The sequence below is a fragment of the Tachyglossus aculeatus genome, chromosome X1, assembly GCF_015852505.1.
Source record: "Tachyglossus aculeatus isolate mTacAcu1 chromosome X1, mTacAcu1.pri, whole genome shotgun sequence".
NCBI lineage: Eukaryota > Metazoa > Chordata > Mammalia > Monotremata > Tachyglossidae > Tachyglossus > Tachyglossus aculeatus.
The window spans coordinates 53,018,133-53,044,906 of record NC_052101.1 but is presented as its reverse complement, the minus strand read 5'-3'; the positions used below and the strand labels follow the sequence as shown (position 1 = coordinate 53,044,906).

Below are 26,774 nucleotides of genomic sequence, written 5' to 3'. Positions count from 1 at the left end.
GGCCCTAGCAGCGCGCGCGGCCCGCAGGAGGGGGCCGGGAATGGGAAAGGCGGGCCGGGGCTGCGGCCGGAGAGCTGGACGGTGGAAACCACCGGCCAGCAGCGAACGCCCCATAAATGCCCATTGGGAGCGGCGGGGGTCGGCGGCAGCAGCAGCAGCAGCAAGCAGACAAAGCTACTTCGGTTATTTTCACAGACGGACCAGCGTGGTCGTGACGAATGCCTTTATTATGATATGCAGATAAAAGCAAAACGGCCCCAAATTGACAAGGGATGAAAAAAGAGAAGGAAGGATTGAGCGGCAGCAATCTAGGAAAGGGCAGGCCATCTACTCTCCTTCAGGAGACTGCTCAACTTCGAAACTGGATGAGTAGCCGGTTTCCGAGTCCAGCGCTATCCACTAGAGTGAACTAGGTTGGAAATAAGGTAGCCATTAGTCCGACTTGATAACGGATAGTCCACTTTTCTGCTGCTCTGTCTTCTGTCCAGTATAGATTTGGCACCGGCCGCCCTTCTGTCTGGGATTTTTATTTTAAGCATTTAACCTCTGCCCCCCTTGACCCCTGCCACTCAGTCTCGGTGACCTGGGAGAGAATTCGGTGGCTCTGGATCCAGTGGGGAAAGCCAGGGGGTCCCCCTGGTGACATCCTCAAGGTACTTTAGTTTTAATAATAATAGTATTTATAATAATAAAGAATTGTGATATTTGTTAAACTTTTACTATGCGCTGTGTACTCTACTAAGAACTGGAGGAGATACAAGGCAATCCAGTCCCACACGGGGCTCACGATCTAAAGAACAAGTCATTTTACAGATGAGAAAACTGAGGCACTGAGAAGTGAAATGACTTGCCCAAGATCACCCAGCAGATAGGTGTCAGAGCTGGGATTAGAACCCAGGTCTTCTGACTCCCAGGCCTGTGCTTTTTCCATTAGGCCACACTGCTTCTCACATCACGATGCTATGGCATCATGTTCAATTACCTATATTACGCAAGTAGCTATATCTGGCTTGGCGAAGGGGTTTGTCTGAGGTTCCCGAGTGTCCTCAGTGGACACCCTCGGGCAGCAGCAAGCATTTCTAGGGCTATTGCAGCAATCGAGCACCCGCCTCTTTCCCAAATTCTTCCCTTTTTCTCTCTCTCTTCCCCTCAATCAATTATATTTATTTAGTGCCTTCTGTGTGCCGAGCACTGTAGTAAGCACTTGGGAAAGTACAATATAACAGAGTTGGTAGGCACATTCCCTGCCCACAGTCTAGAGGGGGAGGCAGACAATATAAATAAAGTATGATACATACACATAAGTGCTGAGGGGGTGAATAAAGGGAGCAAATCAAGGTGATGCAGAAGAAAGCGGGAGAAGAGGAAATGAGAGCTTAGGGATGGCCTCTTGGAGGAGTTTGCCTTCAATAAGGTTTTGAAGGGGGGAGATTAATTGTCTGTCGGATATGAAGAGGGAGGGCGTTCCTGGCCAGAGCCAGGATTTAAGCAAGACAACACTTCCCCCACCTCCAGCCCTTTCTCTGTGTTTTCTCTCTGTCTCTCTCTCTCTGTCTCTGTCTCTGTCTCTCTCTCTCTCTCTCCCCCCTCCCCCCCACCCTCGGATTTGAAAACCACCTCGCCACATTCTGGCCAGGATACTGTGATACTCTTAGTAGGGGGGTGGGGGGCTCTTACTGAAGTAGGTAGAACTATGGGAGGCAGTCAAGAAAGGAGGGTGGAAGGCATGGAGGGAGAGTGGCAAGCACAGAGAATCCTGTTGCTGGGCTCTCAAATATTCTGATGCTATTAATGTCCTTGGGGCAGTAAAACCTGACACCATTTCAGCCCCCTGGTTCCCCTTGGCATTGCCAAGAAATGCTTAAAACACAACTGACCAGATGCTTTATTCCAAAGGCCGAACATTTCCGAGATATAGCAAGGAGGTATAGTCAGAGCCCTTAATGGATATTTAAAGCTTTATTTACTTTTGACTTAAAACTCCTGGAACATTCCGATATTCTATACCATTCTGGTATTCCTGCACAAAACAGTACTGTTACAGAAGGTGACAGTGTTTGGAAAGCATTACAAATAAAATAGACTCACAACCAGCCCTAGAGTTTTTTTTAACCACTTAATATTCAGCATGTGTCAGGTTTTTGTGGGTGAGCGGGTCAAATGATCATATTTCAGAGCAGCTGTCTACAATCCCAAACCCATACAAACAGATTTAGTCATGATAAACTGAGCAGATAGTGTGTGCAAGTCATATTAGAAACACCATTACATACAGTAGGATGAGGTTGCCTAGTAGAAGCAAAAATCTGTTCACGGCACCTATGGGTTCATTCAAAGATCGGATGTGAGCACGCTGTGGCCTAGGGTTCCCAGCAGCTGGTTGGGGTCCTCTGTTACAGCTCTTCACTTTCATAAAGTCCAGACTGAGCAGCCAGGCGCTGGAATTCTCCCTCAGGGTTAAACGCTTGCTTCACATCCAGGCCTCTCCCATTGAGTGCTAAGTATTTGCTGAACGTTGGGCGGACTCTGAGTTGCTTAGGGTTTGGAAGAGTTTGGTTTGGAATGGCTGAAACAGACCAGTTGAAAGATAAGTCCCAAGTCTCCCAAAGCCACATAAGGATTGGGGTTGTATGCTTTCTATGAAACCTGCTTGGTTACATTTCTCCATTGGGGATAGAGAGAGGACGTACTTACCTGCCACATCCAGTCGTGTGTTGCACGTTGTCACTCCTGCCTCGTTAACTGCAGACACGGTGTACCATCCAGCATCTTTCTTGGTCACATCTTTAATCAGTAGGGTGATTCGTCCAGAGTTGTCATGATACAAACTGAAAGAAGCATTAGAAGAAATTTAAAAGTTCCATTTCTGTAAATTCTTGTCCAGTATTCTGGGGTGCACGTAGCAGAGGTGAGCACCCCAGTGTCTCAAGAGCACAAGGGAACTGTGAGCCTCGTGTGCCGCTTGCTCACAGCCACTGCATTGCGTCCATTTTATCTGTGGTATTAACAGTAATAATCATGCTTTTTGTTAAATGCTTACCCTCTGCCAAGCACTTGGGTAGAATCAAGATAATCAGGTCGGACACAGGCCCTGCTCCAAGTGGGACTCACAGTCTAAAGGGGGAGGGAGAGCAGGGATCGAATTCCCATTTTACAGATGAAGAAACTGAGGTACAGAGAAGTGAAGTCATTTGCCCAAGATCACACAGCAAGCAAGTGGCAGAGCCAGGTCCTCTGACTCTCAGGCCCACTAGACCACACTGCTTCTCACCAGGCCAGGCAGTGGGCCAAAAAAGCTCCAGGTAGACTGGAGAGGATCATCTGGCTCCAAGTTCCAGGAAGCCTTCGGGGTTCCCAAGTATTTCTAGCACAGATTTCTTCTCACCCTGAGATCATTTTCGACTTAAATGTCCCATTTCCCTGGTTTTCATCAGGTGTTTTTTGACCACCACAATTTCTCCCTGCCCCCATGCTTCCTACCCAAAAGAAGGAGGGATTAAATGGGAAAAAAATGGAAAAATTAATGCAAGCATGCACTGTCAAAGTGCAAAGGGTACTTTGGGCTGATAATCACATTCTTAGTCTTGAAAAGACTTGCAAGGAAATGTCCTCAAGGCTCAGTCCTGGGGTGACCTCTCATGTTATGGCCCTGTCTCTGACAGAAGTCAGGCCTAGGCTTTGAGCGAAGCCACAGCCTGTGGCCTCAGCCCTCGCTTCCAACCTGTAATCCCAGCATTGGCAAGATTTCCTGGTCAGAAGGTCAGGCAGAATGCTTGTCACTCTCCCTTTTTTTCCTATGGTATTTGTTAAGCGCTTACTATGTGTCAAGCACTGTTCTAAGCACTGGGATAGATACCAGTGAATCGGGTCGGACACAGTCCATGTTGCACATGGGGATCACAGTATGAGTGAGATGAGCACAGGAATCAAATTCCCATTTTAAAGTTGAGGAAACTGAGGCACAGAAACTTTTCTGAGGCACAGAAAAGTGAAGTGATCTGTCCAAGGTCACAAGCAGGCAAGTGGTGTAGCTGGGATTAGAACCCAGGTCCTCTGACTCCCAGTCCCTGCTTTTTTCCACTAGGCCACGCTGCTTCCCAAACTTCTCACAACCAGGCCAAAAGCAAAGATTTACACAGGGTTTAGAAGAGTGGGAGAGTGTTGTTCTTTGTATCAGCCATGGCTGAAGGAAGGAAGGAAGAAACTGACTCGTTCCCCTGATTGACTACTGATCACGCCAACTGGAGAATTAAACACACCCATGCTCTATCCATTGAAAACCCAGCTATCGGCAAGGTGGGGGAGGGGGTGGCGGGGGCGGGGGAATCACAAAATACTAAAAGTGAGTTTTCCAGTTGAGTAAAATTTAGGTCCTCATTCCAAAAACATCTTTGAGTAGTCCAGTTGAAAATAAGCTACTCATCTCCAATTTCAAAAGGGAGGCGATGACTCCTTCCAGAAATATTCGAGATACCTTATCCGGTCGGTGTTGAACTGAACCATTTCGTTGTTTCTTTTCCAAAAAAGCTTTGGTGGAGGGGTGGCCGAGATCTGGCATTCGAGTTTCACGGATTCTCCCTCATAGACCTTTTTGCTTTGTGGTTTGAAGATAAATATGGGTGCCCTCCTGTGCTCTTTGGCTAAGTTGAAAGGAAAAAATGTTGAAGAGGGACAACAGATGTGGTGAAGGAAACTCAATCCAAGTGTTAAGAACAAAGTCCGGGGAGAAATGACTGGGCCCCAATTTGGAAGCATGTTTCAATTGGGTATTGAGTCCAAGGCTTAGGGAACAGAACCAACGAACCCCGGGCCATGGAAGCCTCTCAGTTCCCCCATGTGACTTCACCTGGAAGGAAATGCCTGCACTATCTTCAAAGGTAAACTGGAGGAGGGTTGACGTAGAAGTCAGCCATTCATCCTGCATTCTCGAATGCACGTATCCCGAGCAGATCTACCAACTCTGTTTTACTGTACTCTCCCGAGCACTTAGTACAGTGCTCTGCACACAGTAAGCACTCAGTAAAAATACCATTGATTGGTCTAAAGGACATCAACAAGAAGCAAACCTCTCTACTCCCTCAGAGTTTTCTATCCAGGAGCAGTGAACTGCAGTAAAAGGGCAGTCCTGGGTTTTTTTTTTTATAACTGCACGACCAGTGTGGCATTTGTGTCCTAAGGCAACGCATGAGTGGAGACTTCTAAAACCCACCCCAGTTTCCCAGTGCATCGAAGAGTACACTGAAGACCAGTTTGGAAGGTGGCCATAGAAAGGAGGAGAAATGGAAAATAAGGCGTTTCACCCCACCTTTGGGTTACTGTTCCCCAGGGGCACTGAAAAACTTCTCATGGAAAGGAAGCCAGTTAGAGGCTGAAATTCCACTTTAAAGATGGTTCGAGCTCAGGGGTGAGGGTTGCAATGGAAATCGCTTCCAGGTGTCTACCTGGAAGCCCCAGGTCTTACCGAGGACATCGAGCTGCACCGTAAAGGTGGCTTCTCCTGCGCGGTTCGTAGCAACACAGGCGTAAGCCCCTGCGTCGGAGGCTCTGACCACCTCAAAGATGAGCGAGTGGAACCCTTTCTCGGACACTATCATTTTGTGAAAATCATCTGAGTGAACCGGAGCTCCGTTTAAATACCAGGTCACATCGGGAGCCGGCAGGCCGCTCACCTGTGGGGCGAAATGCACACAGGCCCCAGATGGGAGACTTTGAAGGCATATTCCGGGATGATCCACTGGCTTAGCTCATCAAGGGCCCTCGAGGGGCTTTTGTGAGCAAAGGAGAACAGAGATTCAGAAAGGCAAAGCATGGGTCTTGAAATTTAATACAATGGTGGGAGGGTCAGGTAGCTGATTATCCCAGAGAGTAAAGTCCAAACTACCGTCTTTGTGGGGAATTGGCTTCCAAGTTTTCCAGAAAATGTGATCTCTCTCAATCACACGCCACACAGAACAGGTGGGAGACAAAGGAAAAACACCCAAGGCAGCAGAGGACAGCTTTCAGTGATTTGTCCCAATTCCTCCATCCGTAAATATTTTTAGGCTGTCTCCCTTATTAGAACTATAAGCTCTTTTGTGCCTGGAAGCATGCCTTGAGCTTCTGTGGCATTTTCCCCAATGCTTAGGACAGAGTGTCGAACCTAGTGGTCACTCAATAAATGCCACTGCTGCTACAAATGTGGCTTGGATTTCCGAAAGAACAAGACAAGGATTATAAGGATAAATCCAACTCTATTTAAAGCCACTCTTGTGTAACTGTCGTAGTTCGGCTTCAGAGCTAGAGGATATTAATAGCATCTGCAGCTGAGGCTGTGAGGTGGACAGAGCAGACAAGAGTTTCAGGTAATTCTTGGTGCTATTATGAATAAGAAAAGAAGGTCTCCTGAATTCCCAATTGCAGTAATACAGAATGGGGCATATTCAAAAAAATTCAGACTTTCATGAGCTGTCTCCCTCCCTCCCCTCCCCCTTAGCTCCCCAGTGTTTTTGAACTTTTGTGTTACCTTAAAGTCAATCCTACAGAATCTTCCCTCTTCAATCAACAGGTTTTCCGGAACTTGAACAAAACGTGGTGGGTAAAACTTCTCTTGGATGGAATCCTGATCACTTACAGCTCCTCGTGAAGATGACCGACTCCTGCAAGACATGTTATGGAGTGATTGGACTGTGAGCTCCTTTGTGGACAGGGACCGCGTCTCCCATGTCTCTTCTATTGTACTTTCCCAAGCGCTTAGTGCTCTGCACCCAATAAGTACTCGCTAAATACCATTGACTGAACATCACTGTGCACATTGCCTGGCCCTTTACAGGCAATTTTGCAGGGGAGGAGTGTCTCAGAGTCTCAGAGCTGACACTCTGTTTGGTCTATGTTTTATAGGTCAGGAGTGGGACTTGTAGCAGTGAGCAGTCTGATAGTTTCCTGCATTTTTCTCCACTTCCGTGAGGTGGGCAGGCAGTGTTGCGTACACAAATCACATGTTTCATTGTTAAAAGAATGTCATTTAATGCAGTCGATTCCACCCCCCACGACTGTTTTCATTACATTGTTTGGGCTAGACCGTCATTGCCAAATGAGGGAATGTCCTTTCCAACAGTGCTCGCCTGCCTGGGTTGGGCCCGGTGCTGGGTCAGAAGAAATGACCCTCACGAGGGGCTGTGGTGTGAGCCCGGTGGGAGCACCACAATGCAGGTTTTCAGAAACTTGAAGGTCTTCTGGAATACAGCGCCTGCACTGCACGCAGGACCAAAGTGGGTCGCTATATCAGTGTGGACCAAAACCACCACAATGCCACTTTTTAACAGCTTCAGGCCTAAAAATATTGAGTAAGTGGTTACCACCCTCACCATCGCTCCATTTGCTCTTTGACGAAACGCTTGTTCCAGATTTGGGCACTTGGTCTAGTTCCCGACTTTGGTACCAAGTCGGAAACGGCACATCCTTACCGTTCCCCGGACATTACCTTACTTGAGGCGATGGGACCCGCAGTCTCACATTTTCTGAGTTGGGCTGCTTGGAAACAAAATGAAGGGCAACGTTATCACCTTATGCGGCACTCCAAGTGGAGCGGACCTGAGGCATCAGGTTCAAAATGAACTTTCTGCTGTTTCGGAGGCCGATGCCAGGTGCTCACGAGGTTGGGAGGCCCAGAGTCAGCTCTATGAGATTGAATTTGCATTTTTGCTCCTCTAACACCAAACTAGTCACTGTACCTTGATCTCGTCTATCTCACCAGTGACCCCTCACCCACATCTTGCCTCTGGCCTGGGACTCCCTCCCCCTTCATCTCCGACAGTTCACCACTCTCCATACCTTCAAAGTATTATTAAAATCACATCTCCTCCAAGAGGCCTTCTCCGACAAAGCCCTCATTTTCCGTACTCCCTCTCCCTTCTGCGAGGGTGCAAGTCACCCTCACACTTGGATTAGTACCCTTTATTCACCCTACCCTCAGCCCCACAGCAGTACGTAGATATCCATCCTTGACTTTAATGACTCTCTCCCTCTGGAAACTGCAAGCTCCTTGTGGGCTAGGAACATGCCTGTTGTTCTCTCCCAAGTGCTTAGTAGAGTGCCCTGCACTCAGTAAGTGCTCAATAAATACAATTGATTGATTGACTAAGTCTCCTTTCAAAGTTCTTAAGCAGAGCATGTGAATGCCTAAAAAATCTGCTAAGAAGTCACAATGGCCGAGGGAAACACCTCATCCCTTAGGAGGATTAGCCTGATTCCAAATCGATTGCCTTGCACGTTGCTGAGGTTCATTTCCTGAAAAAGGTAGTCAGCTCCCAGATATATCCGAATTGGGAACGAGGGACAGCATGTCCTCCAGGACAGCAGGAATAGAAATGGCATCATTTGTGCTGGCAGCAGAAGAACTGTTTTCAGCCCACTGCTTAAAAATGGCCCCAGCAGTGATGACCTCGTGTTATGCTGGAAAATATTTGAGAGCCTTAGTCAAGGCACTCGAGCCTCATGCTGATATTCCCCACTTAGGACAGGCGAGCATTCCGAAACTACCATTCACTTACTACGTCCTTCCCCTCAAATTGTACTGGACCCTATGGACTTGAGGCCCTCAGTCTCACGACACCAGGGATAGTCAGTGTACCCTGCTCCAATGTCCTAGTCAGGATCCCAACCAACCCCCAAAGCTGTCTCTGTTATAAAAAGAGTCCTAGTGTCATTCATTCCCCCTTATGCAGATTGGAATCCTGAAAAAAAAAATCAAAAGTGACCTGGCCCATGGGCTAGCCATGGGATTGCTCTGCTCATCTCAGGCCCTGGTGGCCTGCTCTGCCCAAGGCTAGGCTAGGCTACCCTCTGCCCACTCAGGAGAAATCCCTGAAATCCTGCCAAGCCAACAGAAACAGTACCCACATCCAGGACTCAGGAGAATTAAAGTGTGAGGCACTGCTCAGAGGCCCCTGTTCTCTCCCCTGCATCCCTGGGGATTCCAAAACCTGGGTATTTTTGAGAGAAGATGGGAGGAGGAAGCCTCAGGAATGAGGAGAGGGTTAATTTCTCTCATTCTACTCTTAACCTAGTGTATTCTCCCAAGAGATTAGTTCAATCAATCAATCAATTGTATTTATTGAGCACTTACTGTGTGCAGAGCACTGTACTAAGCGCTTGGGAAGTACAAGTTGGCAACATATAGAGACAGTCCCTACCCAACAGTGGGCTCACAGTCTAAAAGGGGAAGACAGAGAACAAAACCAAACATACTAACAAAATAAAATAAATAGAATAGATATGTACAAGTAAAATAAATAGAGTAATAAATATGTACAGACATATATACATATATACAGGTGCTGCGGGGAAGGGAAGGAGGTAAGATGGGGGGATGGAGAGGGGGACGAGGGGGAAAGGAAGGAAGGGGCTCAGTTTGGGAAGGCCTCCTGGAGGAGGTGAGCTCTCAGTAGGGCCTTGAAGGGAGGGAGAGAGCTAGTTTGGCAGATGGGCAGAGGGAGGGCATTCCAGGCCCGGGGGATGACGTGGGCCGGGGGTCGATGGCGGGACAGGCGAGAACGAGGCACGGTGAGGAGATTAGCGGCAGAGGAGCGGAGGGTGCGGGATGGGCTGTAGAAGGAGAGAAGGGAGGTGAGGTAGGAGAGGGCGAGGTGATGGAGAGCCTTGAAGCCGAGGTTGAGGAGTTTCTGCCTGATGCGCAGATTGATTCGTAGCCACTGGAGATTTTTGAGTTCAGTGCTCCGCACAGTAAATGCTCAGTGAATACCTTCGATTGATGGATAATTAACAGACAGTTCTGTGGCTCATTCTTTCAGGGATGAAAAGGATGTGTTAAACCCAAACTGGCCAGCCATTGCTGGAGAACCTCCTGCCACTCAACCAATGCTAATCCTCCCTGGGACCGAATGCTCATCCACCATCCAGTCACTGTTTGAGCTAGAATTTCAAACAAAAAAGCCCTCTGAAAAGTATATCCCTGGGCACCAGTGGATCAAAAATACCATAATAATAAAAAGCAGCTTTCTGGACAAGTGCTCTCTTCTCTACATTAGTCAAGTTGGAGAACATTTACAGTTCAGGATCTCTTGTGATGTGTCCCTCTCTTTAGTTTACCTTCTTTCCTCATTCATTCATTCATTCATCATTCAATCGTATTTATTGAGTGCTTAGTGTGTGCAGAGCACTGTACTAAGCGCTTGGGAAGTACAAGTCGGCAACATAAGGCCTCATCTCCACGGGGGAGGGGGAGGCAGTGAAAGCCGGAGCTGAGAGTTCCGGCAAATTTTACATCTCAAGACAAATCAGGAAAAGGATAGAACATGAAGCCAACATCTTCCTTCCTAGAGATGAAGGCTCTAAATGGGGGTTTGTTGCGATCAAACAGCAAATTAGCCAAGGTTTGTGAGTTCTGGGAGTGGATTTCCCAGTGCCCTCATAATCATTAATAATTATGGTACTTGTCAAGTTCTTACTATATTCCAAACACTTTACTTAAGCACTAGGGTAGAAACAAGCTAATTAGGTTGGACATGGTCCCTGGCCCACAGGGTCTAAGCTTCATAAATATGATTGAATGAATGAATGTCCATTGACATAGGAAGTTGAGGCACAGAGAAGTGAAGTGACTTGCCCAAGGTCACAGAGCAGACAAATGGTGGAGCCCGGATTAGAACTCAGGTCTCCTGACTCTCAGGCCTAGGTTCTTGCCACTAGGCCACACTATCCCCCCCCCACAGTTGCTACATCTGCCCTTCTATCTTCCTTGAGTCACTCCTCAGCCCCCACAGCACTGATGGCCATATCTTTACACTCTATTGCTTCCTCCAGCCTGTAGTTTAAAGGTAGCCCCATTTACCTGAGAAGAGTCCTGTGCTTCATGGTCATTTTGAGTGTCCAACACAGCGGCAGCGTTCTGGGGTCCAAGCAGTCTGCGAGCCATCTTCTCCTCATATGTCAGGCGCTTCAAACACATGAGAGTTGTCAGTGCCTTACTGGTCTTTCAAAAGCTTAAGGACGGCAGATCAAACATCCCAGATTTACCAAGGCCACGCGATAAGCCAGCGCCTCACATTAGAACTCTTGGGAGAGTTTTGCTTCATGGGTTTGGTGCAGAGAGATGTCCAGTGCTTAATACAGTGCCTTGTACATAGTAAGCACTTAACAAATACCATAAAAAATAAAGAAATAAAATGTCTCTACAAGGTGTTTTATGTAGCTGCCACTGTGCTCCTCCTCCTTGCCTTATGCAGACTCTCCAGCTGACAGAGTGACCTCTAGGTCCTGCAGACATCTTGCCCCATTTCCTGCCCCTACTGGCACCAGCGGAGAGAAGGGAAAGGTGACGGGGGACCTGAGATTCAGACACTGTGGAGGCACAAAGGAGTGGATATTTCTCCCCTCAGAGGGACCCTTGGTGAGTTTACAAGGGCCCAAACTTCCCCTGCGCCAGGACAGCTGGGACTCGAGGTCCATAATCCCTAACTTATCCAGCTTTATAAACATCATCACAAAGGGATTGGGTAGGCCATCTTTCTTTCTTATATTAGGACAACGTGGATTTGTTTTCATGTCCCAGAGCCTCATCCTCCCACATTGGTTCTACTCACGAAACTCCTTTGTAAAATCCAAAAGAATTGTGTGAGGAGAAAATGCAGAGTAGGGATACAATGCTTCCTCTGCTGGCACTTTTCTACCCTTCACAGGTTGGGTGAGGCCAAAGTAGTGTGGCTTTAGAAATTTCCAGTATTTGGGGTATGAATGAGGTGCTCACTTGAGCACATTTAGCTGAATAATTAGTGATTTCACTCACCTGGTTCCCGTTGTGGAGGAGGCTGTCCTTGCAGCGCAGTTTCCTTTCCAAGTCTTGAATCAGAGCCTCTTTGGATCCTTGTATTTCATGATCAGGAATCTTTGGGATGGGCTTGGCATTCCCAATTTGCACCGGTTTAGGATTTCCAGCTTGGCTGGGCATTGACTGTCGGTAACTGAGGTTGGGAGAGAAGAAAGGAGGGAGGCCACTGGGTCAGGCCAATTGCTACATGCCTCAACAGCCACCCAGAATTCATACTAGATTGCAAATCCTCTGATGAGAAGGAATGAGCTTAGGATGTAGGGACAGCTCCCTATCAGTAACCATTACGCGTCTGTCTCATCATCTGGACACACCCAGTTGATCAGCTTACACCACTGTAGAGCTGCCCACTGAGGGACCCGAGGCTAGAGGGGTGGCAACTTCTCTTTCCTCCTGGCTGCTGGGGGTGCATACTCTGAGCCCCCAGTTGGAGGTACAGCCCATGAAGGGCTGGGGAGCTGGTTGCTTTTCCCCATGGCAACACTCAATGTGCCATTACCTCTGCCAGTCTCCCAGGCTTTTGGTTGTTGGTGCTGGATTCTGGAGTGAGAGTAGGAGGAAGTGAGTGAATGAATCAATTAATCAATGGTACTTATTAAGCACTCATAATGTGCAGAATACTGTACTAAGCACTGGGGAGAGTATACCACAATAGAGTTGGTAGACATGTTCCCTGCCTACCAGGAACTTACAGACTAGAGGGGGAGGCAGACATTAAAATCAATTAAGTGCTGTGGAGATGAGGGTGGAGTGAAGATCAAGTGCTTAAAGTGTACAGATCCAAGGGCATAGGTGACACAGAAGGGCGAGGGAATTGGGGAAAAGAAGGCCTAATTGGGGAGGGCCTCTTGGAGAAGATGCGATTTTAATAAGTCTCTGAAGGTGGAGAGGTGGTGGTCCGGTGTATGTGGAGGGAGAGGGTATCAGAGGCCAGAGGAAGGATGAAGGAAAGAGAATCTGTGAGATAGATGAGATTGGGGACACAGTGAGAAAGCTGGCGTTAAGGGAGCTGTGTCGGGTTGGTCTGGACAGGCTGATTGAGTGCTTTAAAACCAATTGTAAGGAGTTTCCGTTTGAGGCAGAGGTGGATGGGTAACCACTGGAGGTTCTTGAGGAGTGGAGAGATGTGGACTAAATGTTTTCTTCAGAAAACTGATTCCGGCAGCAGAGCAAAGTAAGGACGGAAACCCTCTACTCCTGAAGTGGGAGCTGCAGCAGCTGGGCCCAGAGGCAGGTATGGGAGGGTCAGGGGGTTGGGGGAAGCAGTAGGGAGGGGAGGGGTGCACACAGCACAGAGGGAGGTGTGCGGGGCACAAGCAGAAAGAGGGAAACAGGAAGGGGATGAGGAAGAAAAGGGAAGAGGTAGAGGGAGATTGGAGTGCAATCAATGCTCAATGAAAGGGTTTGGAGGAAAGGGAGAAGGGGAAACTAAGAGGAGGGAGGTAGAAGGCAGAGAAAGGAGGAAAGATGATAGAGAAGTGCTTAGTACAGTGCTCTACACCCAGTAAGCACCCAATAAATACCACTGACTGAGAAAAAGGAAAGGGAAGGAGGGGGAGATTAGAAAAGGAAGGGAGCAAAATGGGACCCAGTAGGGAACTGGAAATAAGAGAGAGGAGGAGATGGGGGAAGACCGGGAAGGGTGAGAAAGAGGGAAGAGATGGGAGGACAGAAAGATGGGAGGAATAGGAGAGGGGAGGAAAAATGAGGGGACCAGAAGAACTAAATGGTGGGGAGAGGAGGGAACACTGGGGAAAACAAGAACTCCACAATTTTTTCATTGACCTCTGTCAGGCAGCAAGCATTCATAGGGAAAGTATCAGATGGCTCAGAACATTCCTGAAGGATGTTGGGTGATGGACAATCACCAGCTGTTTTCCAGACCCTCAAAGGGCAGGGCAAGAGGAAATAGGCTTGGATTGCAGAAGGAAGAAGGTGAGAGGAATTCTGACTGCTGAGGCTGTAAAATTCTGGAATGGCTGCAAAAGAAGTTATTGACTCTCCTGTCCTGGGGGCCTTTAAGAATAAAGTAATAAATAAATGTAGAATGTGAATCAGTAGAGCTACACGTGACACCCCTTTCCCTGGCATGACCAAGTGCTGGGGTGCCCTGTCTAGGATGGGAGGGAGGACCAGGCTTAAGCCACCAATTTTCCAGCAGCCAATTTTCCCAGCAGCCCCCAAGGACAGGCTTCAAGATACTTTTTCCCTCAGAGCAGGAGGACAAATCTATGATTTCTGGAGGTGATTTCAGCACTGGGACATCTGACTCAGAGTGTAAATTGATGATGTCTGGAACAACCCAACAAGGTCATATTGGGCCAGGTTGAAATGAAACAAATCCAACTTTCATTTGAGAGCAGCAGTCCCAAATCCAAGTTTCCAGAGATGACTAGAGATGTCTGTCTGATGTTCTAGGGGCTGTGGAGACAGCACTTTTTGAGGCAGGAGTTTCCCTACATCCTGATGGGGCTAGAATCTACTCATTGTCTGCAGTTTTCTGGAGGTTGGGGCTGGACACCCTATTGTGCTCCCCTCCCTCTCCCCCATCAATTTCCCTGCCCAACTGACTGGACTCCAGGGCCTGACTCTGTGGTGGTAACATAGTGGAGTTGGGGGGTCATTGTGGCTTGAGAAAAGCCAGGGTATTCTCTATCACTCAGGCATTCAAGAGGGTGGTCAGGGATCCTAGAGGTCTTGGACGCTGGAACCAGGGTTCCTGTTTCTGAGACCATCCCTCTTTTCCTCTCAGAGATTTTCTTGAAAAGTTTGTCACCAGGCCTCTATGCCAATTCAGATCAAGGATGGATATTTCTCTTGGAAAAATCCTCCCCAAATATCCATCTCTATCCTCCCACTCTCTCCCCCCAGCCCTGCCGATGGATTCAGCCAGTATGGGGAGATGAAGTCTACCCTTCATTCAATTGTGTTCTTATGTTTCCTGAGGGCCCAGCTGCCCAAAGCAGATGACCCAGACAGGACACACAGCGCTGAGAAATGAATCTGTTTGGGACCACAGGAATGGGAGGAAAACAATTAGGAGGTTGTCTCAAACAGAAACAGTCAGTCAGATTTACAGAATGGAGAGTTTTGCATGACCTTTCAAATCTGGTCAGCATAAATGGGTACTCCACCAGAGGACCACACCTGGTAAATTTTACTTTCCAGTCCCACTCACTCACATGGATAGGATCTCTCCAGCACTGGTGTCATCTCCAAAAATGAGGAAAGATAGCTCTATCTAGCTAACTACACACACACACACACACACACACACACACACACACACACAGAAACATGTGTGAAAAACATTGGAGGACCCAATATGTTGAGAGGTAGGAGCCCAGAAGCAATCCCAGTCTCCTTTAAAGCAGATAGATTTCAGATTGTCAGGGAAGAAAGCCATTTCCTCTCTCCCTAGATCTCAAATTGCCATCAACCTGACCGGCTTTAGGTTTTTCTGTCTGGGGAGTGTTTTGGTTGTTTTTTTTAGCACCTATACAAGCCTTGAAGAGTATAAAGTATCAATATGATATTCTAAAAGTCAGAGGAAATTGCAGACAAGAATCAAACTGATCTTGCCACTTCCTATTCTGTTCACATACTGCATTGTCACACATCTCTCCGTGTGCAAAAGGCAAGCATTACCATTCAAAATGGGGAGGAATACTAATGCCCACGGATTGTCTCCTCCCATTCTCTGGAAGATGGGCCCCAATGAGATCATTTTATGAAATGAAATCTGTTTTTGGAAATCAGAAAAACACAATGCCAGAAGTAGTGGAAAGATAGAAGAGCCACAGTTACACGGGGGTGAGACCGGGGTGTCCAGAGAGTCTCGAGGATGGTTGAGAAATGTGAGAGCAACAGAATTTGGCAGAACAGGCTGGCTTAGCCCAAAGGGTGATGGTGATGGTGATGATGGAGTCTCCCCCAGAGAACCACAGACAATCCGTGATCCTGTCACAAAGACGTCAGGACCAAGAAGTTGCATGAGGGCATTGGTTTTAGTGCTCGTGGTTTGCCCAACGTTACTCACACTTTCTCTTCCAGGCCAGTCGTGTTCCTACAGAGGGCACGATATGCCATGAGGGACTTGGGTGACAACAGCGTAGTAGAAGACCACCGTGGCTGTACCTGTACATGCACAGTCCTCATGTAGTTTAGACCCCCAAAATACAGTGTAGCCTGAATCATCTAGATACTTCAGGTGATAGGTGTTTGGGGTTTTGTTTTGTTGTTTGTTTAATCTGAATAATTAAACCACTATGAATGTTTAGTCCTCATGCACCTAGATGGAACTTTGTTGGGAGAAATCTCATTAACTAAAAAGTCTGGTAGTTTCAGGGGATGTACTAAAATTCACACTCTGCCCTTCTGTTTTATTTTCTCACCCCCGAAGGCTTCTACTTATTTTCAATGTAATTTTCAGTTTCGACTTGGCATCTTTACCCTGCAAAATGGAGGAATTCTAAAGGACAAATTTTTTGATCACTGAACATTTCTAGCCAAGTCAAAAGCCAAAAAAAGGGTGCATATGGATAATAATAATCATAATAATAATTGCGATATTTGTTAAGCACTTACTATGTGCCAGGCACTGTACTAAGCACTGGGGTAGATACAAGGTAATTGAGTTGGACAGTCCCTGTCCCACAGTCTTAACCCCCATTTTCCAGATGAGGTAACTGAGGCCCAGAGAAGTGAAGTGACTTGCCCAAGGTCACACAGAAAACATGTGGTGGAGCTGGGATTAGAACCCAGGTCCTTCAGATTCATGGGCCTGTGCTCTGTCCACCAAGTCAAAAGTCCTGGAGTGGGGAGGGAGGCCTTGTTGAGCAAAACAAAAGGGTGGAAGAGGGAGGAAAGGATGGGGGTCAGTAAGCAGCACAGATTTGGTCATTTCTCCCTAGGATGCCCCTGAAGGTATTTCAAAGCTGGGGCTGGGGAGTAGGGCAGGGGATGTGAAGCAGCCTGGCCTAACGGAAGCAGCAGGGCCTGGGAGCATGGGTCTAATCCCAACTCCGCCACTTGCCTGTTGTGTGACCTTGGCCAAGTCACTTAACTACTCTGTGCCTCAGCTTTCTCATCTTTCAAATGGAGATTAAATGCCTGTTCTGTATTATTATTATTATTGTTATTATTATTATTTGCAGTAGTAGTAGTAGTAGAAGACTGGGAGGGACTTTCATTCCCAAGTTTACCTTGGGCTGGGTCTTCCTCCACTGTAGCTCCTTTCAGTGTAAGCCTGTAAACCCAAGGCTTGTTCTTCCTGGCCAATTGGAAGAGCTAAGTGGGTGTTCCCGCTCTAAGGCCTCCCCAGTGACCTGGCTTTCTACAGCCTGCTTTGAGCAATGAGCCAAGGGACTTTTAGTCACCTGCATGATCATTAAGAAAGCAGAATGATCATGCACAGAGCCTTGCAGTATCACAAAGGGGAAAGGACCCGGGTGGCCAAAGTTGTCACTAGATAATCCTCTGGTGTTTTAGGATTTTTCCAAATCCTCCTCGATACATCTCTCCTGCTAGAACTTGAATCTTCAACTTCTTAGTGCTTGCGATAGTGTTGGAACAGCTCGTGGAGTAGAATGGAGCATTTTCTACCCATCACCCCCAATCCCTGGGGCTGCTGGCTATCATGTTGGAATAGGTGGTAGAGTCAGTCACAGCCCCTGGGCTGGCCTGCCTGGCCACCCGCCTCCTTAGGTACTCCTTGGAACAGCCGGAATCCACTGGGATCCTGGTGCTCAGCTGCAAGGAGGCTCAAATCATGGCAAATGAGAATATTGTCGGGCATTCCAGAGGAGAAGCCACACTACAGGAAGCTCCCATCCTCCATCTCCGATGTTTGCCCACAAGGGAGTTTGCCAGCCTTACTTTATCTCATTTGACTGTGGCCTCCTTGTGTCTCCTGCAGCTTGGCCTATTGAAAAGAGCACAGGGCTGGAAGTCCAGAGACCTGGATTCTTGTCCCAGCTCTATCCTTGGCTTGCTATTTTACCTTGGGCAAATCATTTAATCTCGCTGGGCCTCAGCTTCCTCATTTGACAAATGGGGGTGAGAGCTGCTCTCCCTTCCTCTCGGATTGGAAGCCCCTTGTGGGACAGGAACTGGGTCCCATCTGATGATCTTACATCAACCCCAGCACTTAGCATGGTGCCTGGTACATAGCAATTCCTTAATAAATGCCATTATTGCTAATACATATGTTTTCCTCTTCCAGCCGCTCAGGTTGGTGTTCTGCACTTAGGCACCTGGTCAATACTATTGATTTGCTTGCTGGCACTGGGACTAAGTTGTAGAGAGGGAGCTGGCCAGCTCTGAAATGCTGAGGGAGCCTACCCTTGCAGGGTAGGAGGAGGAAGGGGTGATGGAGGGCACACCGGCTGTGGCACGGTCAGTAAGGCCAATGGAGGTGGGTTTTGAGCTCCATGTCGGCTCTCCCCCGTGTCCCAGCAGGACCAGTCCTCTTCAACCTGATCCCCACGGGGCTGGGTCCTTGCCCTCCCTCTCCCCCGCCATCTCCCCCTGGATAATTACTAATTGAAATGATCCATCTAAATAAAACATCTCAGTAAGAGACGAGATGTTGGATCCCAGCTCCGTCACGTGACTGCTGTGTAACCCTGGGCAAGTCACTTAACTTCTCCGAGCCTCAGTTTCCTCCACTGTAAAATGGGGATAAAATACCTGTTCTCCCTCCTACTTAGACTGGGAGCCCCATGTGGGACAGGAATTGTGTCCAACCTGATTAACATGTACCTGCCCTAAGGCTTAGAACAGTGTTTGACACACAGTAAGTACTTAGCAAATACCATAATTAGTAATTGGCATTATTCTTATAGTCTCCTCCTGGAACACTAATGGACTTAGATAAATTTTGGCATCTCTTGATGAAGTTTGGATCGCAATCCACTCCAAAGCACAGCCACGCTGGATTCTTTGAACTTTGTCAACTAGCGTCACTTGTTCCGGGTTGCCAGAGCCACTCCCTCCCTCTCACTCCTCCCCAATTAATCTCCAGAGGCAAGCATGGTATTCTCTGTAAATGGATTGTAGGAGTCACCACAGGGAGGCATGTGGAGGGTGGGCACTGGGAAAATTGGGTGGGGTGGAGACTTGGGGACCACCTGACCCAACTCAGACAGGGCGTCTCCAAGCACCTTGCCGGGGCAGAGATCAGAAAGCCAATAGCTTGAAACTTTACAAAGCATCAAGGACTGGGGCCAAGGGTAAAAAAAGCCCAACAGCGATGTATCAGGTTCTCATCAGCCGGTTTGGGACGTGGGGTACCAGTTCGTGCTAGCACTGATCAGAGGGTTGCTGGATTTAGACCTGACTGACAGCCATGGGTGGTGCCGAAAAGAAACTTTAACTCAATTTTAGCATCTCTCCCCACAACTTTCCCCAAATATCACGACGAGGCAGCCCTAGTCACACCGCAGGGTCATTAGAATTTTGGAGAAAGCCTCTATTGTAAATAGGTTAACAATTGGACAGTGCGGGAAGAATTTTACCCAGGGAGTAAAAGAAAACTGAGAGGAGAGTATCGATAGCTTCCGCTCACATGGAAGGAAATCATCTGGAGAGTGATACTGGCTGGCCTCTACTGCCACAGAGGGCAGAACAAGAGGAGAGGGGCTTAGAGACAGGAAGAGCATTTCAAATCTGTCATGAGGAAAGACATCCTGGTGGGGAGTGCTGGGAGAGTCTGGCCAACATTTCCAAGGAGGATTATAGAGTCTACATGGAATCTCAAGGTCACTGGTCAAGAGAAGGAACTGGTTGGGGTGGAGTTGGCTTTAACTGGGGTTGGAGGCAGGAGGAGGGACAAGATGATCACGGTCTCCACTGACATGATTATTGATTTCTGCTTTGGTGAGAGACCCATATGGGACTCGCTGGGGAGTCGGAATGATCCTTAATGATGAGCTTGGGGGCACGGAGGGGTCCATGGCCTGGGTGATCCCAGGAGGGCCTTCAGGCTACCTGATGTGAGGCACTGTATATGATGCTCACCAAATCCTAGTGCTGATCCAGACCTGCCTGAATGAGGGATCATCTGGGGAATCCGCCCGCCTCAGGGTGATCACGCCCCCAGTCTGCCTTTCTGTGCATGCAGTCTGGCCCGTGGGGCCCCAGGCAGATGAGAACTGGCTCTATTTTTACAGACCAACGAGCAGAGCAGAGTTCTTTTGGCACCTGGAGAAACTCATTACCAGATACATTCTCAGCTCGACACCTCAAAAGTACCTGATTGATTTTAAATGGAGATGCTCATTCTTCAGTCAGTCAGTCAATCAAACGATCATATTCACAACGAGCTTACAGTCTAGAGGGCTCTTTCCACTAGGCCAGGGAAGCAGTGTGGTCTAGTGGAAAGTGCAAGGGCCTGGGAGTCAGAGGACCTGGATTCTAATCCTGGCTCCAGTACTTACCTGCTGTATGACCTTGGGCAAGTCACTTAACTTCTCAGTGCTTCAGTTACCTCATCTGCAAAATGGGGATTCAATACATATTCTCCTTCCTACTTACTGTATGTCCCATGTGGGACCCAGTGCTTAGTACAGTGTTTGGCACATAGTAACTGCTTAAAAAATACCACAATTGTTATTGTTACAACAATTATTGTTACTAACAATAATAATAATATTGTTTTTATTATTGTGACACTTACTTGGGTTCTGCAGCCGAAGGACCTTTGCTACTGTCAGGCTGGGATGGCAGTATGGAGCTGAGGAAGCCTGCCGGAGACTGGCTAAATGAGGTTGAGACTCGCTGTCCGGGCTGTTGTGCAGCAGTAGGAAAAGTGGATGAAGACACTGTTATCCGCGAGCTCACCGACGATGAGGAAGAAAACCTTTGCTCGGTGCACTGTCGAGGCTGGATTAAAATGGAAGACTGTTTGGTTGGGTTGGAGGGCAATGTAGATGTTTCTGTCCCTGCCCTGGTTCCACACGTGTTCTGAGAGTGGAGGAAGTGCTTGGGACGTTCATAGTTGAACACGCTTGGTTGATACATGGAGGCGACCGGAGGGCTGGTATTGTACACACGTGGAGGAGATGGGTCCCGGGACAGGAGCCACTGGGGATCAGAAGAAAGGTTTTGCTGCCTCTCTGGGCTAGGGTCACAAGACCAGGCAGGTGGAGAAGGTCTCTCTTGAAGAGCAGCACCCCTTCAAAACAAGAAAATCATTATGGGGATTAGAGGACGCTAGGATTGTTTTTGATGCCAGCAATGCTTCCTGAACATCTTCAAGGGTTCATGGATGTAAAGTGAGACAGAGATTGTGAGTCCCGTATGGGACTGAAGACCTGATGATCTGCTTCAGTGATTAGCACAGTGTGTGGCATACAATCAGCATTTAATAAACCCCATGGATAGACCCAGGAATGGAGACTCACCTCCCTGAACACCTTAAAAACAGGAGACAGTCTCAGCAGCTTAGAAATCATCTTTAGTAGAGACATGAGATGAGGCTAGGTGAGGCTAGCCCCTGATGATGGGGCTGGTGAGAGTCTTTGCACTTTTTCTGTGTTCTCAGCATACGTGAACTTACTCTTAGTAATTCATCTAGTGATACTGCCATGTTTCTGCTATCAGCAGTTATGGCATTGCTACTGGCATGTGTCCATCACTCTCCCATTAGATTGTAAATTCTCTGATGGCAGGGATGGTGCCTTTTACCTCTATTGGGCACTCCCAAATGCTTATTACAGAGCTCTGCCCGTAGAAGGTTTTCAGTAGACTCCAGTGATGGATTGATTTTGAGGTTTCAATCAGCCCCAAGAGCTGTATGATAATTTGCCTCACCAATTAAAAAAATTCCTACTTGTAAGACATTCATTTCAAAAACAGTGGTTCTTCCTCCCTGCAAACCTAAGAGGAAATCCTTATCCTTCTCATTCTCCTTAAGAAAGCCTATGGGGACAAGGAGAGTTCTGATCACTCAAACAGGTGATTTGCCGGGGAATACGAGTACAGGTCTGGGAGTCAGGGGACATGGGTTCTAGTCTTGCTCTGCCACTTGCCTGCTGCGTGACCTTAGGCAAGTCCCTTAACTTCTTTGGGCCCCAGTTTCCTCATCCACAAAATGGGTTTGAAATACCTATTTTCCCTCCCCCTTAGAATGTGAGCCCCTTGAGGGACAGGGACTGTGTCCAATCTAATGATCTCATATCTACCTTAGTGCTTTGTAGAGTGCTTGTCACATAGTAGGCGCTTAACAAAGGCCATATTATTATTGTAAGGTTCACGATCCCTCCTTGTCCCTTTTGCCCCTTGAATTCTTTGGGAAGAAATGCTAAAGATGCATTTCAACCCTAGCCTAGCCTTTGTCCATGAGATGCATGGCAGAAAGGTTTTTACCAAACTTTGAAATTAAGCCAGCCTCCCAAAGAAGTGATTTCTCAAAATCAAGAGTTGGGTTTTATCAGGCAGCAGGCAGCGTTACAGCCTTAGAGTGACTATCAGCCTGGATTGAGACAGCTGTTTCATTGGCCTGGGAGGGTTCAGGGGCAGAAGGAGTAGCGTGGACTAGTGGATAGAGCACGAGACTGGGAGTCAGAAGGACCTGGGTTCTAGTCCTGACTCTGCCACTTGTCTGCTGTGTGACCTCGGGCTAGACACTTAACTTCTCTATGCCTCAGTTACCTCATCTGGAAAATGGGGATAACGACTGTGAGCCCCCTGTGGGATATGGAGTGTGTCCAACCTGATTACCTTGTACTTACCTCAGCACTTAGAACAGTGCCTGGCATATAGTAAGCACTTAACAAATGCCATAAAAAAAGGAGGTGGAATCTCCTTCCTCCCTGGGCACAGGCCAGCCCTTCATGCTCTGCTCACCCCTGAGATGCCAGAAGAACCTAAAGCATTTCATCCTTGCTTTCTCCCTAATCCTCGAGGCTGGCATCATCACACCAATAATCCAGTGCCCTGAAATTAGCCTCTCGGCCTCGCCGAAGCCACCAAGTTGATCACTATGAGAAGATGTGCCTGTTAGTGATGGGGCCTCCGTCAAACCAAACCAAACTAACGCTGCCACGATTTAAGAAAGAACATTTGGTTTTGGGCTGAGCTTGAGCCGGCTGCGGAAAGATCAACAAATGGAAACTATTTCAGTAACCCGACCAAACGTAGCAAAAGGGAATGAACACTTTTTGCAAATCATCTCAACCCTCATTTCACACATGCAAATTTTATACCGTGTCTTCTACTGGAAACTGTGTTAAATTCTGGTGGGGAAGGGACAAGCCAGCAGAAATCCATAGGGCCCTATGATTAAATCTTTTAAAAAAGATTTTGCTGTTTCAAGCCAACTGGCAGCCCTGGTGCCCCGTTGAGAGTCATTTCAGGCAGAAAGCAAAGCTCGGTCAGCTCCCCAGGAGATGAAGGACTCCAGTGAGATCCCTGATATTTAAGCACAGGGAACCAACCGACAGTGTTCTCCTCCTTCTCTACCCAAGGTCTTGGAGGCCCAAACTCACTGGAGCTTTTTGGTTTTAGCCTGCACAACGAGCAACTGCTGCTTTCTTAAAATTCCTTCTACTTTACATAAACATTTTTGAAAGACTTATTAAATCTACTACCTGTCCCTCAAATAGCCATACAAAGTCTAAGGGGATACTTTAGAAAACCCTGTTGCCTACATTTGTAAACACCGTTTTCCAAAAGCAGAGCCCAAGGCAATCAATTGATAATTAATCAGTGGTATTTACTGAGTGCTGACTCTGGACAGAGCACTGTGATAGAGAACACAAACTTCAGGTAATAGATACTCTCTAAGTTCCCAACTGTGCTTGAAAACCTTCCTTTCAGAGTAGGTGGGTAGTCACTGGATCATTTTCCAAAGTTCCTTCTTAATTGATAAATGAGAAATCACCTTGCAGCCATTTTGTACTTTTCCAAGTTTAGCACTCCATTTCTTTTGAAGGAATGATTCTACTAATGCCCCCAGTACAAGTTTCCTTACCCAGTACTCAACTGGTTGATACAGGGAGTGTCTGGGGGTCAAATATAATTGTAGCAGAACATCTCGCTGTTCCCCAGACACCCAGAGGCTGTCCTTTTTCCAGAAGAACCTCCGATTTTAAACAACAACAAAAACACTATCTGGTCTTAAAACCAACAAAACTCCCCCACTATTCCCCTGGTGATGAAAATGCCTTTTCATTCAAATGGAGCAAAGAGGTCTCTTTCTCTTCAAGTCTCTGTCCTGCATTTGTAGCTTCCTAACTTCTGCCTTTGTCTAAGTTTGCCTACAAATCACAAAACCGTACTAAGACAGGGAGAAAGAGGGACATACCTGCAGCTCCAGAGAATGTCACTCGGGTTTAGCTGCTATTCAGGGAAAGGGAGAGTCCCTCTCACAAACTAACCATCCCAGATTGGAGCTAGTATTATAAGACGGGTGACTTTTATCAGCTGCCAAACAGAATGACATCCGATGTGCTTGCTTGTCCCTCTACCTATGCGACCATGTCAAAATAAGAGTCCACAATCTCAATTCAACATTGCTGATGACTTGGCTAGTGTTGAAAAGAGCACACTAGACAGTCCTTTCCTCATCCCACTACTCGATTCGTGAAGTACAAGCACCGGAGTGCCTGGAGGTTCAGGAAGTGAGGGCAGACAGGGATATTAAATGCAAGTAAAACTCCACAGCCAGGCTGGAGTGCAGAGGTCAAGGTACTTTTACTACTGGCTGGGTGGTGGTGGTGGTGGAAGTAGTAGTAATATTCATTATGCTCTTAATGTGTGCAAAGCACTGTTCTAAGTGCTGAGAAGGAATACACAGGTGGGAATTAGACATGGTTCCTTAACCAAAGGAGACTCCCAGTCTAAGCAAAGAAGTGGGGAGAAGGGACTGGCGACAGATACATAAGGAGAAATGAAACAAGGCACTAAGAATAAATAAAGGCATGGACACAAAAAATATAAATGTAATCAGTGGGGAGCTGTGGCTAGAGGAGCAGAGTTTCCGGCTCTTGGAGGCTCAGAGTCCAAAGCCCAAGGAGACAAGGGCGTCCCTAGGTTGCGAGGGGGCTTTCGCTAATGAGATTTCAAGGGGGAAGGAGGGCGTCTCCTGAACGACAAAGCACTGACAAAGTAACGAGACCCAACGGGCCCAGTATTTGTTCTTTCCCGACCAGGATACTGGATCTACAAAGTAATAATGGCATTTATTAAGCACTTACTATGTGCAAAGCACTGTTCTAAGGTGATCAGGTTGTCCCACGGGGGGCTCACAGTCTTAATCCCCATTTTACAGATGAGGGAACTGAGGCACAGAGAAGTGAAGTGACTTGCCCAAAGTCACACAGCTGACAATCGGTGGAGCCGGGATTTGAACCCTTGACCTCTGACTCCAAAGCCCTTGCTCTTTCCACTGAGCCACGCTGCTTCTCTAAGTAGACACTTCAGGGTGCAGAGGAGGGGTTTAGGACTCTGAACCTAAGCAAAGCACATGCGGAATCAGGCAAGAGTCCCTCACTTCTCCCTCAGGGAAGGGAGAACAGGAGTTTGTTTCTTAGAAAGTCCTGGATGGAAATTTGCCTTTTTCTAGTGGGGACTTGGCTAGCTTTCCCCTTTCCCTAGGACTTTTATTCTGAAGGATCTTTGAAGCTCCTCAAAAAGCAACTTTCTGATGAGGATGCAACTGGAGAACTGTTTCTTTTGTTTGGCTCAACCCTAGTTACCACCTGGGTTGGCTCTGCACCTTCAAGGTGGCCTATAGTCACCTTGGGTGTGTCACCCCTGAAACTGAGCCCGTTGTTGGGTAGGGACCATCTCTATATGTTGCCGATTTGTACTTCCCAAGCGCTTTGTACAGTGCTCTGCATATAGTAAGCGCTCAGTAAATACAATTGAATGAATGAATGAATGCCATTAGGGGTGTAAAAACAGGTTATAGAGAAGGGGTTGATGGGTAGGGGTAGGCTTAGTAGGTTGGGTTGTCTTCTAGCTCCTTCAGTGCAAGCAACTCTCTTTTTGGAAACATGTCTGTTTACCTTTGCTTGGCCCACAATGGGAAGTGGCAGAATCAACTCTGAAATCCCACTCTCCGACCACAACCTCCTCACCTGCCTTCTCTCCCTTCCCTGCCTCCCGAAAATCTATTCTGTTCTCCCACAGGGCCATCTGACCTCTTGACTCCCTCCAATTTTCTAAAGTCATCATGCCCCACTGAGTCTGTACTCAACTCCCGTGGTCCCGTGTCCTTCTGTCAAGCTTGTACCATCAAGCTTGTACCACCAGCTGACAGTCCTGGATCACCTCCCCAACCTCCTGTCTCACCAGCCCATAATCTTGACATTATCTTCAACTCCAACCCACAGACTCAGTCTGTAACTAAATCCAGTCAGTTCTACCTCTGCAACTCTAGAATCCACCTCTTTCTTTCCATCCAAATTGCTACCATGCTGATCTAAGCTCTTATCATGTCCCATCTTGATGACTGCATCAGCCTCCTCGTTGAACTCCCTTACTTCTGTCCCTCCCCTTTCCAGTCCATACTTCCCACTGCTGCTCAGATTACTTTCCCCCAAAAAGCTAGATCCACATCTCCCCAGTCCTCAAAAACCTCAAATGACTGCCCACCCATCTCCTCAGCCAACAGAAACTTCTTACCATTGGCTTTAAGGAACTAGCCTCCTCCTTCCTCACCTCATTGATCTACTACAACTCAACCCTTCACTTTGGCCCTCTGGCAACCTGCACACAAATACCTCGATCTCATCTGTCTTGCTGACGACCCTTTCCCCAAGTCCTCTCTCTGTCCCGGAACTCCTTCCCCATTCATATCCAACAGTCCACCACTCTCTCCATCTAAATGACTGCCTAAAATCATATGTCTTCCAAGAGTTCTTCCCTAAGCCCTCATTTCCCCTGTTCGGTCTCCCTTCTGTGCCACCTATGTACTTGGATCTGTCCCTTTAGCTCTTGATAT

The 26,774-nt window shown here is 47.6% G+C and overlaps 1 protein-coding gene across 2 annotated transcripts; it reads right to left on the bottom strand.

Moving 5' to 3' along the window:
• Window positions 1-1,943: 1,943 nt before the first annotated feature.
• On the bottom strand, window positions 1,944-24,197 carry MYOT (myotilin). 2 transcript variants are annotated; one of them, XM_038772808.1, is made up of 10 exons: window positions 24,132-24,197; window positions 20,502-20,999; window positions 11,783-11,957; window positions 10,829-10,933; window positions 7,460-7,509; window positions 6,503-6,635; window positions 5,462-5,669; window positions 4,475-4,640; window positions 2,695-2,828; window positions 1,944-2,566 (listed from the first exon to the last, which is right to left on the bottom strand). In XM_038772808.1, exons 2-10 carry the CDS (start codon window positions 20,843-20,845, stop codon window positions 2,394-2,396), a joined length of 1,488 nt encoding a protein of 495 aa, XP_038628736.1. In that variant the 5' UTR covers window positions 20,846-20,999; window positions 24,132-24,197; the 3' UTR covers window positions 1,944-2,393. The 2 variants fall into 2 exon arrangements, with proteins under 2 accessions (XP_038628736.1, XP_038628737.1); XM_038772809.1 differs by having other exon boundaries at window positions 7,460-7,506.
• Between the last annotated feature and the right edge of the window lie 2,577 nt (window positions 24,198-26,774).